Source organism: Astatotilapia calliptera, chromosome 6 (genome assembly GCF_964374335.1).
Source record: "Astatotilapia calliptera chromosome 6, fAstCal68.1, whole genome shotgun sequence".
Lineage (NCBI taxonomy): Eukaryota > Metazoa > Chordata > Actinopteri > Cichliformes > Cichlidae > Astatotilapia > Astatotilapia calliptera.
This window is the reverse complement of record NC_137427.1, coordinates 29,171,075-29,185,236: the sequence shown is the minus strand read 5'-3', so window position 1 is coordinate 29,185,236 and position 14,162 is coordinate 29,171,075. Positions and strand designations below refer to the sequence as shown.

Here is a 14,162-nt window from a genome sequence, read left to right as displayed (position 1 = left end):
CGTCGCTGTGAAGCGTGTACGAATGAATGCTTCTGTGTGGCTAATTTGATTTGAAAGCAAGTGTCTGTTACATTGGAAGCAAACATTAACATTTTTAATTAAAAATGTTAAAAAAGAAGCTTTTTTTTTTTCCTATCAAGTTCTGTGCTGACGCCAAACACATTCATAATTTAATAAGACCTAGCTCATGCCAGTGTGCATAACAAAGCTCCTGTTTGTATCTTTGCAGCCAATTTTGTTTATCAGCGTTGGCAGGAAAGTGGAAAATCAGCTGTTTCCAATGATGAGCTCTTATTCAATACTCTGTGTGTCCTCCACAGAAAAACACAGAGACATTCAAGAAAGTACCTGAGTTTGGGTCAGCTTAATGCTCTGGATGTGAGGGAATATTAGCACACTATCCTTTCTTTGGACAGATTTTAATGATCCCTGGTCTTCTCCCACACCAAATACCTGAAAAACAAGCAGTTAACATTTATACTAAGAAACATCGTCAGCAAGTACACAAACAAGTGTCATCAACACATACGAGTGTTTGGGATGATTTATTCCAGTCTGAATGCACATGGAAGAACTCAAAAACAATAAAGGCAAACTGGTTGAATATAGCTCCACTATATGTTTAAACTATGAAGAAAATTATGCAAAACTATCAAGTGCAAACATTACTGTATTAAAGACAGTGGCCTGTTATTGGCTCATGTTTACTTCGTTGTTGTGGCACTGTACCGATTGCAAACTTTAATTTCACATAGAAGTTTCTATGGTATCTTTTTTAAAATCACAGGTGTGATGGCTTGATCCTGATTATATCCTGAAATAAAGTCAAACTCTTATAATGCTGCTGTGATAATAACAGCAGCCTGTGAACACCCTTACTCCCAAAGCCACTCCTTAATAATAATCAAACCAGGAAACTGAGTTTTGTTGGTAATAAATAAATGCCAGAGGAGTTGCCAAGATGGCTGTTGAGTGTCGAGACTTGCCTATGACAACCGTCATTACACAGACTTAAGACTTTTGGATTTCTGTGGGCAGTCTCTGCATGCTTTGGTTTCAGAGTAGAGCCCAATTATGTCTGACATCCAACTTACAACTTAACTGATCCTGCTTCAAATACAGCAAGCATTGCAAGTGACACAATTTTCAGTTAAGCCGAGCCTTGAAAGGCAAACATCTCTGACAAAGCTAACCAAAGGCTACAGTATTTAAGCAAGCTGAGGTTAGATAAACCCTAAAGTGGTCTCACAACCAGACTTTATTTTTCTTCTCCCTGTAGCAATCTACTTTAACTCGAGCTTGTAGAGCTGCAGTAAAATGCAAAAACATTTTCAGTGAAATAATTAAAGCCTCAAATACACACAAAAAAAAATAATTTATGAAACAGCGTGCTTTCTACCTCGAGGTAACAGCGGAGCCCTGAATAAATAAACGCTTTCTCCTACCAGCATTATTTCTCTTTATTTCTTTAGTCTCAGCCATGCTTTGCAAACAATTTTTGAATTAAACATAATTTGCATGCTCAACTTTCTAATGGCACAAAGATCAGCGTTTTGACTTGCGTGTGAGCGTGTGCACGTGGGACGAAGCAAGCATGAAACCAGCAGTCTGGTCAGCTTCTATTTTGGATAACACTTTCTTAGAGAATAACAAAAGCTGACATGACCGAGACTGTTTGTAAGCTCATACAAGGACACATACTTCGATAAAACAATAGCATGCAAACAGTAAGCAAATGCTTATCCCCTTATCTGGAGACACGAAGTGAGGGTAAAAAAAACACGTCTGCAACTCACCTGGTATGACAGCAGCCCATGGGCCGATGTGTTTATAAATAATGTGTTTTCTATATTGCCCTCCTCAGACGGGAGGAAAATTAGTTTAAAAGATGCCTTCCCCCTAGGAGGGATCACCTGGGTACAGAGAAAACACAAAGCAATAAGTTATTTGAACAAGATACACATTTTACTTCAATTGCAATTATTTCTAAGCATCACTAGTTGTTAAGAATCTTCTATGGACTTACTCTTCTGTGAAAGGAAGGTATGTAAAAATGCCTGCTGGATGTAAACATTGACAGCAGTGTGACAGGAACTTCCTGACTGGGGTTGTGTATATATATGGTTTCAGCTCTTGGCAGCCCCAGCGGCCTGTAAAGACACACATGAGAACGTTAGGATTCCCCAGTGAGTTACAGGAGTGCCATGGCTAGCTGAATAAATGGAGGTACACATCATTATAGTTCACTACATACACATCTATAAGAATATTCACACATGCCTGCATACCTTAGATCCCCCTGCTGCTCCCTGAGAAAGTGGGGTGTGCATGAACGTTTATTTAAAAATGCATAGTTTTGAAAGCGTACCCTGGGAGATTCTTTACATGCTGTTTAATTATGTAAACCACATTTCTCTATCCCAAATAATAACAGGTTTAAAGCTATAATATGAAGCTGAGCAAGACCAGTGGAGCTGAGCAAAGACGGTCACACTCAAGCCTTTGCACTTATATGAAAGTTAATCCTTTGTCCACTGTTAAGTCTATGTTTACAAATTCTTCCATAATAATTTAGATAAGCCTCATAGTTCTGATCCTCTGCAGTAGATCAGTAGCATTTTGCATTCTGTCAATACAGGGAAGCTGTAAGAGGAAAGTCAAACGATTTGCATGGAAAAGATGAGTAACATGTATGAGCTCTTTTATTGTATCCAAACAAGCTGCCACTATGAGAATTAAAACCACATACATACACAAATAAGCAAATAAGGAAGGCTATGAAAAGCTGGCTGTTATATCAAACAAACTCTCCCAGTCTGGCCACTTTTAATCTATTACAGTCACATGACGCTTCCTAGGGTTTTGTGTTAGGTGAATGCCTCCTACCCTGCCCTTTGCACAAGCACTTTAGGGGCCTTCAGAGTTACACACATCTGTATAACACCTTCTGTCATGAAGGATGTTAATGTTATTTTACCTGTGTATAACTGAAGTGGGACAACTTAAAAGCTGACAGTCTCACAGGTAAAGAGAGCTAGGTCCCAATACTAGGCAGATCAATACTCACATGACTTTTTTTTTCTCATTTAAAAAAAGAAAAAAGGGGGGTGGGGCTTTTGAGAACATGTTTCACATAATGTTCAGCCTGTTGGGCCAGCAAGCATTTGTTTAACACACATTACAATGTGATAATATGATAAGGACAAAAAGTTTCACAGTGCATCTCTTTCCTTCATTAACTTCACTTGACAGCGGTTTTATTCTTTGATATGTGGTAGCAGAAATCATTGAGCAAACAGCACTTGACCCCACTCTGCTCCAAGTACTACTGTTTTTGTTTTTCCTCCACAGTCTTTCCATTTGATCAGAGCAGTGCAGCTGTGCATGTACAGATCAAGTTAACAGCAGCTTAAACAGTTTGTAATATAACCCATTTGCACTGACAACATATAGTGACGTACAGTCATTCTCAGCAGAGAACAAAGTCACGCTCCCGTTTTGTGAACTGTAATCTGAGCCTTTCTATTAAATGTTTGGTAGCCGGACCAGCTGCATGTGCGGGTAAGTGCATTTGAACCCATCCCTTTAAAGCTGTTTGCAAAGTGCAGTCTCAGTGTAGTAGGATTTACTGACATTTTGCCACTCGTTTCATCTTGTGTGTCTCTTCTGCTCAACATCGCAGGTAGAACAAAGTATACAACGACTTCTTCCTTCTCTGCGGGGGAAGCTCAGGAACACAGGAGTCTTATTTTTACTGGTTTAAAATTAGAAGTGCAAGTTATGCACTGACATAAAGTGAATTACTACACAAGACTTATTTTAAATTGAGTAAAAGTAAAGAGTAAGATATGAGTCTGTTACTCAGCTCATACTTGTCTACACATCTGAATGGCAAATTGAATAAGTGGGGTATTTAAGTCGCTTTAGCCTCTGTACAGCTGCTGCTGCCACCTCTGCAAGCTCGTTTGAACTCCACCTCCAACCCAGCTCCTCCTTTCCATGCTGGGTTTGAAATAATCCACGTCATGTCTGCTGCTCTCTTCTGTATATGCATGAGTATGAATGCTCCTGTCTCACAACAAATGAATGCAGAGAGAAAAGCTATTTTACTCGCCTGTAGTTGTCTTGAGTGAAATGCACACAAACAGAGGCACCTCAGCTCTGAACAATTATGAAAAGGTTTCATTTAGAGATCTATATAAAGAACTACACAATATGGCATTACAGTATATAATTTGAGACAATTTTAAAAACGGGCTGGGGGAAAAAAAAAAAAGACACTTTGCAGCAGAAAATCATGAAACTCTTCATATTACCAGACTCTTCATTTGAGACAAGCCTCAACTGAAGCATCTTTTGCTTCCTGTTTGTCAGTCAGAGCGACTTTACTTTCATTTTAGGGAAATGAACTGCATGTACAGCAGAATTTAAATCAAGCGAGACTGTGGTCAAATTCAATCGTTTCTACTTTTTCTTCCAACAATCAGCCTGATCAAACATGTATGGATTACATGTAATGCCAAATTTTCACCAAGAGGCACAAAAATACTCTTGATATTGGCAAACATGATCTTCTTAACCGCATCAAAATGCCATGCTCTAATAATATTGTTTGGAATGCCAAACTAGGCGCTCCAGCATGCTTAAGATAAAACACAGTGCTTGGTGCGGTTTGCATCACTTGCAGTTCCCCTGCTCAAATGTACTTTGTTGTTCTTATGAACAAGTTCATTTTTGTTCTCTTTGGCCACATATATCAACCGATTTGAGTCGGTGTTACTGTTAGAACCACAACGTTATCCCACAACTCATGTATAAAAAGGAAACCACAAAATGGTGAGTGGATGGGGAGTCTTATAGTACTATTTTAAAATTAATTGTAACTCCCAGAAGCAATTTCATTCTAGTGTCCAAATATGTATCTAATACTGGGATATCTTTTGCCTTCTGCATTCCAAATCTATGACATAAAATATGAACTAATAAAAGCTGCTTGTGACTGTTTACCTTTAAGCAGAAGCAATGGGGACTGCTGTGCAACCACAGTATTGTGCCTAATAGACCGTGTGTTTTGGGAGTATCAAGGCAAACAAGTTCTTCAACCCTCTGCAGTGTGTCTGGATGCTGGAAAACCAAACTGACTGCTATACTTGGCTATTCTAACAATGAAGGGCCCTCAGTTTATGAAATGCTCCCTTCTATAGTATTCATCACAGTGACAGATGACACCACTGGCTTGCTTTAGCTCTACATTAAAATAACTCAGTTGGGTTTTCCACATCATTCATTTGAGATGGCAAAATCAAATCACATTTTTTCCCCCTTGTCTTATGCTGCTGATTATATAGTTAAAGCTGTCATCCTCTTCAGTACAATATTAACAACAGCAATGCTTGGATAGAAATATTAAAGCAGAAAGTGAGAGCAGCACTTACTGGGTCCCAAACTCTAACACTGGAGGCTGAAAATGCAAAGCCTTCCCATTCTCCTGCATATACGGGGAGGAGCTGTTGATCAAAAGAAAAACAAGCAAAAACAAACTGTTACCATTTGTGCATTTTGACTGAACACAGAAAAGTTGCAAAGCTCATAAACAATTGTTTAGGATCTTCAAAAACTGTAGATCAAAGAAAAAAGACTATTTTAAATGAATAACTGTGAGTGTTTGTCAGATTTAGTGACAAGTGAAAGATATGATGAGTAAGCAATCAATACTTCTAAAAATACGTCTGCAGATGCAGAAGTCATTGTTGCTTCTGTAAAGTGCAAATACAGATATACTTTTTGTAAACAAAGACATTTATTGCACTCGTCCTCATGGACATCATTTTATTTTTATTTATACCCCATAATATAAATATCTTTGACTATTTTCTTATTGACAGTACGGAGCTTGAGTACCACCAAATTATTACATCTGAGTTTTGGAAAACAAGCATTTTTTTTTGTTGTCATTTGGTCACAAACTGTTTTTTCCAAAACCTGGGCTCATGCTGAACTCTGAACGTTATCATATCTGAAGACAAAGTTCATCCCTGACAGCAGAACAACAAAGTATTTATACACATAAAAACCGCGACTCTAAAGCTCTGCTACAAGGACCAAAGTTAAACACCAAAAAAGTAAGGAAGGGAGAGTGACACTGCTATTTTACAGCCATCTTATCAGTAAAGCCAACGCCCTCAAAATAATGGCAACAGTGCCCGTGAGCAATGAATTTTATGTCCACAAGATACATCGCACATCCCGCTGTATGCTGAAAAACAAAACAGCATAGTTCAGATCATATACATCTTTAATTTACCTCAGTTTACTATACTTCTGTAGCTCTATCCTGAGCTAGGCAACATGTTTTCATTCTGTTGTGCATTGTTTGCTCTCCAGACTAAATGACTGAGTCATTTCGTCAAAAGAAAAAAAAGCATCCAGCTTATATTAGTAAATATATGGAAGCTAAATCTTTTATAGCTCCAAATAATGACTGTAACACCAACAAAATACACTGCCAAGTGTACGTACAGTAAACAATGCAGGAGAGTAATACTGAAAATGGTCAATTCATACAGCAACTACTGTCCTTCAGCGATACTTCCTTATACACACACACACCAACTGGGCAAGCTAGATTTTGTTAGAGATACACAAAAGGGGTGGCATCTTCTGCTGGCCATTGTAGCTAGAGAGAATATCTCACAAACTGCTAGTTATGTTAGTACCAGTTCCTCATATCAGTCACCGATGGCCATCTACCACAACTACTTATAGTATTATGGGGTCTGCTATCACAGCACGAAAGCATGGGTGCAGGAGAGGAAGTGACTGAGCTGCTGGTGTGGCCACATTCTAAGTCTCACGACACAGCTAGAGGTGGAAGACGCTCACTTCTATATAAGGGCAACATATGTGCTAATACACAACAGACCAAATGAAAACCACTTTGTAAGCAGCGCAGAGCTGTGTTGTGTATCTGATGTCAGAAAATGGGCCGTCACTAAAAACACCACAAGGATAACAAAGAATTTTTAAGGCACGCGTTTATTTTCTCTTTAAAAGTAACAAGTACTTTGACTGAGTCTGGATCTGCTCTTTTTCTGATGTCAAGCCTCTTCTCACAGATCTGACTCAGTGTTAGCGTAATTTTTGTTTGTCCTTGACTGCTCTTTTTAAAGGTGAACAGATTAATAACTCTTAAAGCTATTTTTTTAAAGAAAAAAATGATGATGAAGTAACAGGTCTACTGGGACACCAAGATATCCACAAGGCATTTCTCTCTCCCGGAAATCATGGGATTTGGGATTTTGGGGGTTACTAAAAGGGGTTACTAATTTTGGGGTTACTAATTTTGGACTTGGGGAATACGTTTTAATATAAGCAAAGTTCAGAACAAATGGCGCACAGTCAAAGCAAGAGGACCCTGTGCAAAAATGATCACACACTGAAGATGGCCACGGTTTACAGGAAGGTCTGTACCTTTGGTTTTGGTGTTTGGTGAACAGTGTTTACTGCTGAGTGGAAAAATTACAAACTTAACATGCTATGTTGTTGAAAAAAGCCATGATTGATTTTACACTCAGGTCCACTACACTTTTATACACAGGTAGCTGAAGAGAAACAGGTGAAATAACAAATCTGCTCTTAAGGAACTGTTTATCTTGTCTACTCTACCCTCTGGCCAATCAGTAGGTGCAAAGAGAAGGATATGTAAACAACAACAGTTTATTTCAGACTAAACAACGCCCAGTATTCATAACGGGTGTTGGAGTTTGCAAAAGGTCACAAATATAAATATAAAAAGGCACCAACTCTGTCGAACACCATTTTCATTGGCCGATACAAACGTTGTGATCATACAAGTCATTTGACAGTAAAATGGAAAATCAGGAAATCTGATGCTGTACTTGTTAAAACAGAAGATACAAAAACATCCCAACTGTGAAAAAATGCTCCCCCCAACTTGACTAAACCGGCAATGATACAGCTATCAACCAGTGTGAATAAATAGATGGACATACAATTTCATAATTACCAGCAATGTTCTGCATGAATGTATTAAACGAGTAAACGGGAGGGAAAATAAAATTATTGGTTCTGCTGGTCCAGTCCTCTTAAAAACCACATTCAGACCCCATAAAATTAGCTCTTTATGATTATCAACATATCAGCAGAGCACAGTAATTGTGATAACTGCAGAATTCAGATGCTACACCTTCTCTTGAAGGTGGTGTAGCAATACAGTGACACTTCTGAAAACGTTTCAAAGAGAAACACGTGCAAATGGATGTCAAGTAAATACTGAGTTAAAGAAAGAATGAAGGCACAAATATAATTAAAAAAAACAAAACACAGATGAACTGGCTGTGGCTTGTTCAGAGGAACAGTGCCTATTGCATTACATAATAAGGGCTTCCCTCTCACGTTCATTATAGCTCTAATTGTTTATTGATTTCTAGCCCGTTAAACAGTATCATCTCAGTCTTAGAGTGGAAAAACTGTGTGTGGGTGATTGTATGAGGGGTCAAATGTGAAAGGGAAATGAGGTTGTGTGCTTGTACAGAGGAGTCCCGTGCCATGGCTAGCATTGTTGTTTCAAGCTCAACAGTTTCACCACATTCATATAATTAAAAGCACACTTCTCTACTGACTCGGAATAAAAGACCACCTGCAGAACAATGTTAACTTCTGCAAAAATTCTGAACAAATGTTAAAACGCAAAGTGAAACACACTCCTCTCTCTGTAGTGGTGAGTAGTGTCAGGCTTCGTTCAGATCTTCAAAGGTTAGCTGGGGGCTTTTACCTTGTCATGTGCATTAGGAACTTGGAATTTGCTGTAAATTCAAAAGCAGCTGCCCATGAAGAAAAACCCAGCCTCTTAACAAGCACACCACAGAGCTGTAGTCTCAGGGTTCTGTCCACTGCCACAGTACAAAAATAACAAGTTATGTTTGGTGCTATTTGAGCTCTTGGATATAACTCAAATAAAGTCAGTGTTAGGCTAGCAGTGACCTGAGCCACGCTCCAGGGAAAGGGTTAGGACTAGACAAGGGTTTAGATCAACTTTATTCACAGACGTGTGAACTGACAATGACGTTAAATCCACATGCCACAGTATTAACAGTATACCTCGATAAAGCATTATCATAAATGATCCTGGTGGAGAATAAAGTAAAAAGGCCTAAAAAGAGAAGGATGTAGGACTAAGATATTTTGACGCACAAGAGCACAGACAGAGATATCATTAACCTCTGCATATGCTGCCTGCTTTGCTCTTTAGGCTGGGAGAGGGTGACGGCAGGCCTGGCAAGTGCCTGATAACCCAGGCACGAGAGGCCTCACGGCTCAGGAGGTCTTGAGGTCAACCAGAACTGCAAAGCCTCTTTTGCTTCTCACCTCTCAAGATTTAAAAATAGTCATATTCCCACACTGTTCACCAACTGCTGTCTACATGCAAATCACATTAACCTCAAGATGCTTGTCAATTTAAAACAGCTACAGATTTAATCTTTCACGTTTATGAAAGCTGGCATTGGCTAAAAGCTATTTATTTTAACAAAAGGTTTTAGTGATAATGTTTTTTAATAATCAACACTGACTGCATGATATAAAAATACATTTATTTTGATATTACTAAATTAATTAAGTTGCCTGCTAAACTCCATATGTGGTCTATTCAGACACTTTCTATTGCAAATATTAAATGAATTTACTAAACTACTGCATGCTGATGCTGACGAGTGCACTGAAATGTCTCTGTGGTAAGGTAGCATCAAAATCAACCCAATATTAAAATGGTACAAAGAATTGAGAATTTCTTCAACCTGACAACCAATTACAAACGATTTGATCAAGTACCTTGCATATTCCACAAACATTTCTCCTGGTTTTCCTTTTTGGATCTTTCAAATAAATATGATGATTCCCATTTAGAAGCAATCTGTCATTCCGAAACAGAAAGACTATGTTTATATGACCAAAGTAGCGCTAGTATCTTTTAAATTTGTGTTCTATTGATATCCAATCATATGCAGCATGCATGTATCTTTTCTTTCTTTGCAAACCCTTCCTTCTCTCCATTTTTTCCTCCTTACTCCCAAACTCATATCAGGGACCTTGCTTTAGGTTCCAAGAAAACGAAAAATGCTTCTAGTTGTGCCAGTAAAATAATCACTTTGAGTAAAGACAGGAAGAAAACACCTTTCTGGGAACATTGGACTGCCATGTATCTGACTCTCTTTGCATGAGTGCAAACCAAAGAATGTGCAGGACAGAGGCCAGATATGCTGTCATAAACGCATTAGCTCCACAAAGCAGCCTTAGAAGGTTTCTTTTTTTTGAGAGAAAAACAGAAAGTACTTTCTCATTTGATTCATTCAAACTAAACTGCTACAATGAGCTCACCATCCACAGTGAGTTTGACTAGACCGTCTGCTCCCAGCAAACAAAACCCATTCAGAGACCGTGACAGAGAAAACATGTACGCCTTTTTCAAAACACGCAGATAATTCAAGAAATCAGGGATCATGAGACTGGGTTAGGAACACACTGATAAGCAGAACAAATAATGGAACAGTTATCAAAAAAATCTTATCTTTTAAGGCAGGAAACACTGCCTTAAAGATAATTAGTACAGTCTCAGAGATTGTATTGAACCAGCATAGGCACTAGAGATTTTACTGACATTTATTCTGCTCAACAATTATTTTTGGAAAGATAACCAAGAAGGCTAAGGCAAAAAATATTTACAAGTGCAATTGAACATGCCTCAAGATTGCTCCGTTTCTGAGCAGCCATCAACACCACTAGCCTGATAGTGAGCAACACTATGAGCTGTTGAGATTCTGAAGAAAACGTCTATTTTTCCAACCAGTTTTAAGCAGGAACAGAAACAGATGGGAAAGACAGAGCTCCCCTCCTTTTTCTTTCAAGGAGTTCTAAAATTAGGCAGGAATTTGGTTCTGTGCCTCTGTAACGCACGCCCCCAAACTCTCTCCATCACACCCCCTCACTCACCAAAATAAACAACACAGTCTTTGCCTGCATGCAGACTTGTCATACATAAGAAACCCTTATGTATGACAAGATCTCCATGTAGGTTTGTTATTTGTTGGTCATCATGCGTCTTGTTGGCAAGTCTCTACCTAGGTATTTAGTTTTAGCTGATAAGCTTACCTGCCCTCGAGTGGAAGACCCTCTTTTCTTCGCTCCTTCTCCACCTGAAATTTGATGGAAAAAAACAAAAACAAAACATGAACCAATTTGCATCAAATTTGATTTTACTGTGAACCTGGAACAGTCAGTGGAAACTTAAAATGGCATTAGAGCTTGTGCATCCTGGCTCTAACCTCATGTCTGCCAGTGTTGGTGGACTGTCATGCAGTTCTTAGAACAGGGCAATAAGAATCTGCTTTATGGATGACTACATCTTCTCTCTACTAAAAAGGGCGTTTTATGTCTGAACTCATCTTTACAATGGACCCCCCTCAATCTACACACAATACTTCATCCACAGTGACAATGCAAAAATGATGTCCTTGCACAGAAATATCCCATTTAAGTAGGTATTCACACTTGAGCTTATGTGTATCCTAAGATCGCCCTGAAGATGTGCTTCAACTTGTTAAGACCTCATGTGCCCCTAATTCAATTCACTGAATAATCTGGGAAGGACACTGTTTGCCTATAAGGTCTCAAAGCTGATAAAGTAAGTCATAGTGAAAACTAAGCCATGACCCAGCCTTGAAATATTTACGCAGACCTGTGAAACAGGACTGTTTCCAAAGACTAATTTGAGGAATGATACAATGTCAGCACCATTATAAGTTTCCAGATCATGTTAGCCTCCATCATTCTCACAGGGAAGATATTTGTAAGCAGAGTCTTCATAGACTTGAGCACACAACCAAACTGATTAATTGGAATTGAGAATGATGAACTTCAGTTTGACAATGAAGATCATCTAGACTTCCTTTGTAATGCTGGGAGGACCTTATAGAAAGACAAACAATGGTGCAGCACTCACCAATCAGATGGTAAAAGAAACTATACATAACTAAGTCACAAAACAACCCACAGGGGGGCTCGTCTCAAGACACCTGAATAAATCAGATCATGAAAAGCAAAATCCTCAGGTAGCCATGGCTAAATAGTCTGAATAGTAAACCTTTTCCACCTAATGTTAGGTAGTTAATTTGTGGGTTTGACCATCAATTGAACTGTTTAATTGGCACTGAACACTACACCGTCTGAGAAAGTATGATTATACATAAGTAACATAAGTAACAGTCTTTTCTAATTCTGTTTTGTTCAGTTTACCGCAGGGCTCGCAAAATCGCTAGTCAACAGGGTGATATTCACAGGTGGGCAGACGTGAGCAGGTGAGGTACTGGAGCCTCGAAGAGGTTTGCCCACAGGAAGCGAAGATAAGAGTTACTGAGATAATCCTTGACTAATCAAAGAAAAATTGGCAGATAAGTCGACGACTAAACTGATCTTTAGTTGCAGCCCTAATATACACATAAAAATGATTTTGGTGTATTCCAATTTCTGTGAACTTATACTGTCAGCATTAACAATAATCTTTTAAAGGTTTTCTCTTTTTCTTTTTTTTAACTTAAACTGATCCATGTTCATGATAAAACACTGACTGTTTATATAACTTTCAAAATCTGCACACATTTTCAGGATCATCAAATCAAATCAATTCAAATCACTTGTATTGTCACATCACATGTGCAGGTACATTGGTAGAGTACATGTGAGTGAAATTCTTGTGTGCGAGCTTCACAAGCAACAGAGTTGTGCAAAATACAATAACATAAACAGGCAAAATATACGAATGGCTAAATCTGAAACTAATAAATATATGTACAATATATAATAGTATATGCAAAAAAATTTTTTCTGGATGTGTATACTAAATGTTTTTCTACGTGTGTGTGTGTATACACATATTTTAAAATTAAATAGAGTCAACAATAAATAAAATATATAAAAATATACAGAGTTGAGACATGTGCAAAAAAGTGGCATTAATGTACAGTGTGGAGTGCATAATGTTGAAGTTCCAGTAGTGGAGGTGAGGTGTCTATGAAGTGTTCAGCAGTCTGATGGCCTGGTGGAAGAAGCTGTCTCTCAGTCTGCTGGTACGGGACCGGATGCTGCAGAACCTCCTTCCTGATGGAAGTAGTCTGAACAGTTTATGGCTGGGGTGACTGGAGTCCTTGATGATCCTCCCCGCTTTCCTCAGGCACCGCTTCCTGTAGATGTCTTGGAGGGAGGGAAGCTCACCTCCAATTATCCGTTCAGAGCACCGCACTACTCTCTGGAGAGCTTTGCGGTTGTAGGCAGTGCTGTTGCCGTACCAGGTGGTGATGCATCCAGTGAGGATGCTCTCAATGGCACAGTGATAGAAGGTCCTGAGGATGCGGGGGCTCATGCCGAATCTTTTCAGTCTCCTGAGAAAGAAGAGGCGCTGTTGCTCCTTCTTCACTGTTTTGTTTATGTGTACTGACCACGTAAGATCCTCAGCCAGATGTACACCAAGGAACCGGAAGCTGCTCACTCTCTCCACAGCAGCGCCGTTGATGGTGATGGGGGTGTGTACTTCTCTGCACCTCCGGAAGTCCACTATCAACTCCTTTGTCTTTGCGACGTTGAGGGTGAGATGGTTGTCTTGACACCAGTGGGTCAGGGCGCATCTATGCCCACCCAGTTAAATTAATAAAGTACCGCAGACTACATCAGTTCAAATGATTCCCGTTTGCAGCTAATAAATATCACACACAAATAACGGGAACCAAACGTGGACAACACAAAAACGCAGGAATATCTCTGAACAACTGAGTTCAGCTCAGATTTGCCGGTCACATCCTTCTGCTACCGGACCCGAGACCTGCCCATGTTGCGGTTCTGTGGAACCCGAAGAATGGAAAGAGATGGCAAGGAAGACCCAAAATAACATGGAGGAGGACTTTCCTTGAAGATTTACGCTCAGCCGAACTGTCATGGGATGAAGCAAAAACTGCTGCGATGGACCGAGTTCAATGGCACTCTCTTGTCGCCCAATGCGCCGATCGGTGCGGGAGGGTCTAAGTAAGTTGGTGGCATTTAACAAAACGTCACTTTTTTTTAAAAAGTAGGAAATGCATTAGCAGATTTAGAATTGA

General features: G+C 39.3%; 1 protein-coding gene across 2 annotated transcripts in view; it reads right to left on the bottom strand.

The window, feature by feature from the left end:
- The window catches only part of tmem131l (transmembrane 131 like), a 32,525-nt gene that overhangs the window by 14,290 nt on the left and 4,073 nt on the right, over positions 1-14,162 (bottom strand). Inside the window, exons 3-7 of one of the 2 annotated variants that reach the window (XM_026171512.2) lie at positions 11,167-11,210; positions 5,436-5,507; positions 2,027-2,150; positions 1,797-1,913; positions 349-453 (exon numbers count right to left, since the gene is read on the bottom strand). In XM_026171512.2, coding sequence (XP_026027297.1) covers positions 349-453; positions 1,797-1,913; positions 2,027-2,150; positions 5,436-5,507; positions 11,167-11,210 — 462 coding nt within the window. The remainder of the gene's footprint in view (positions 1-348; positions 454-1,796; positions 1,914-2,026; positions 2,151-5,435; positions 5,508-11,166; positions 11,211-14,162) is intronic. The other variant, XM_080303072.1, reaches the window with a different exon arrangement.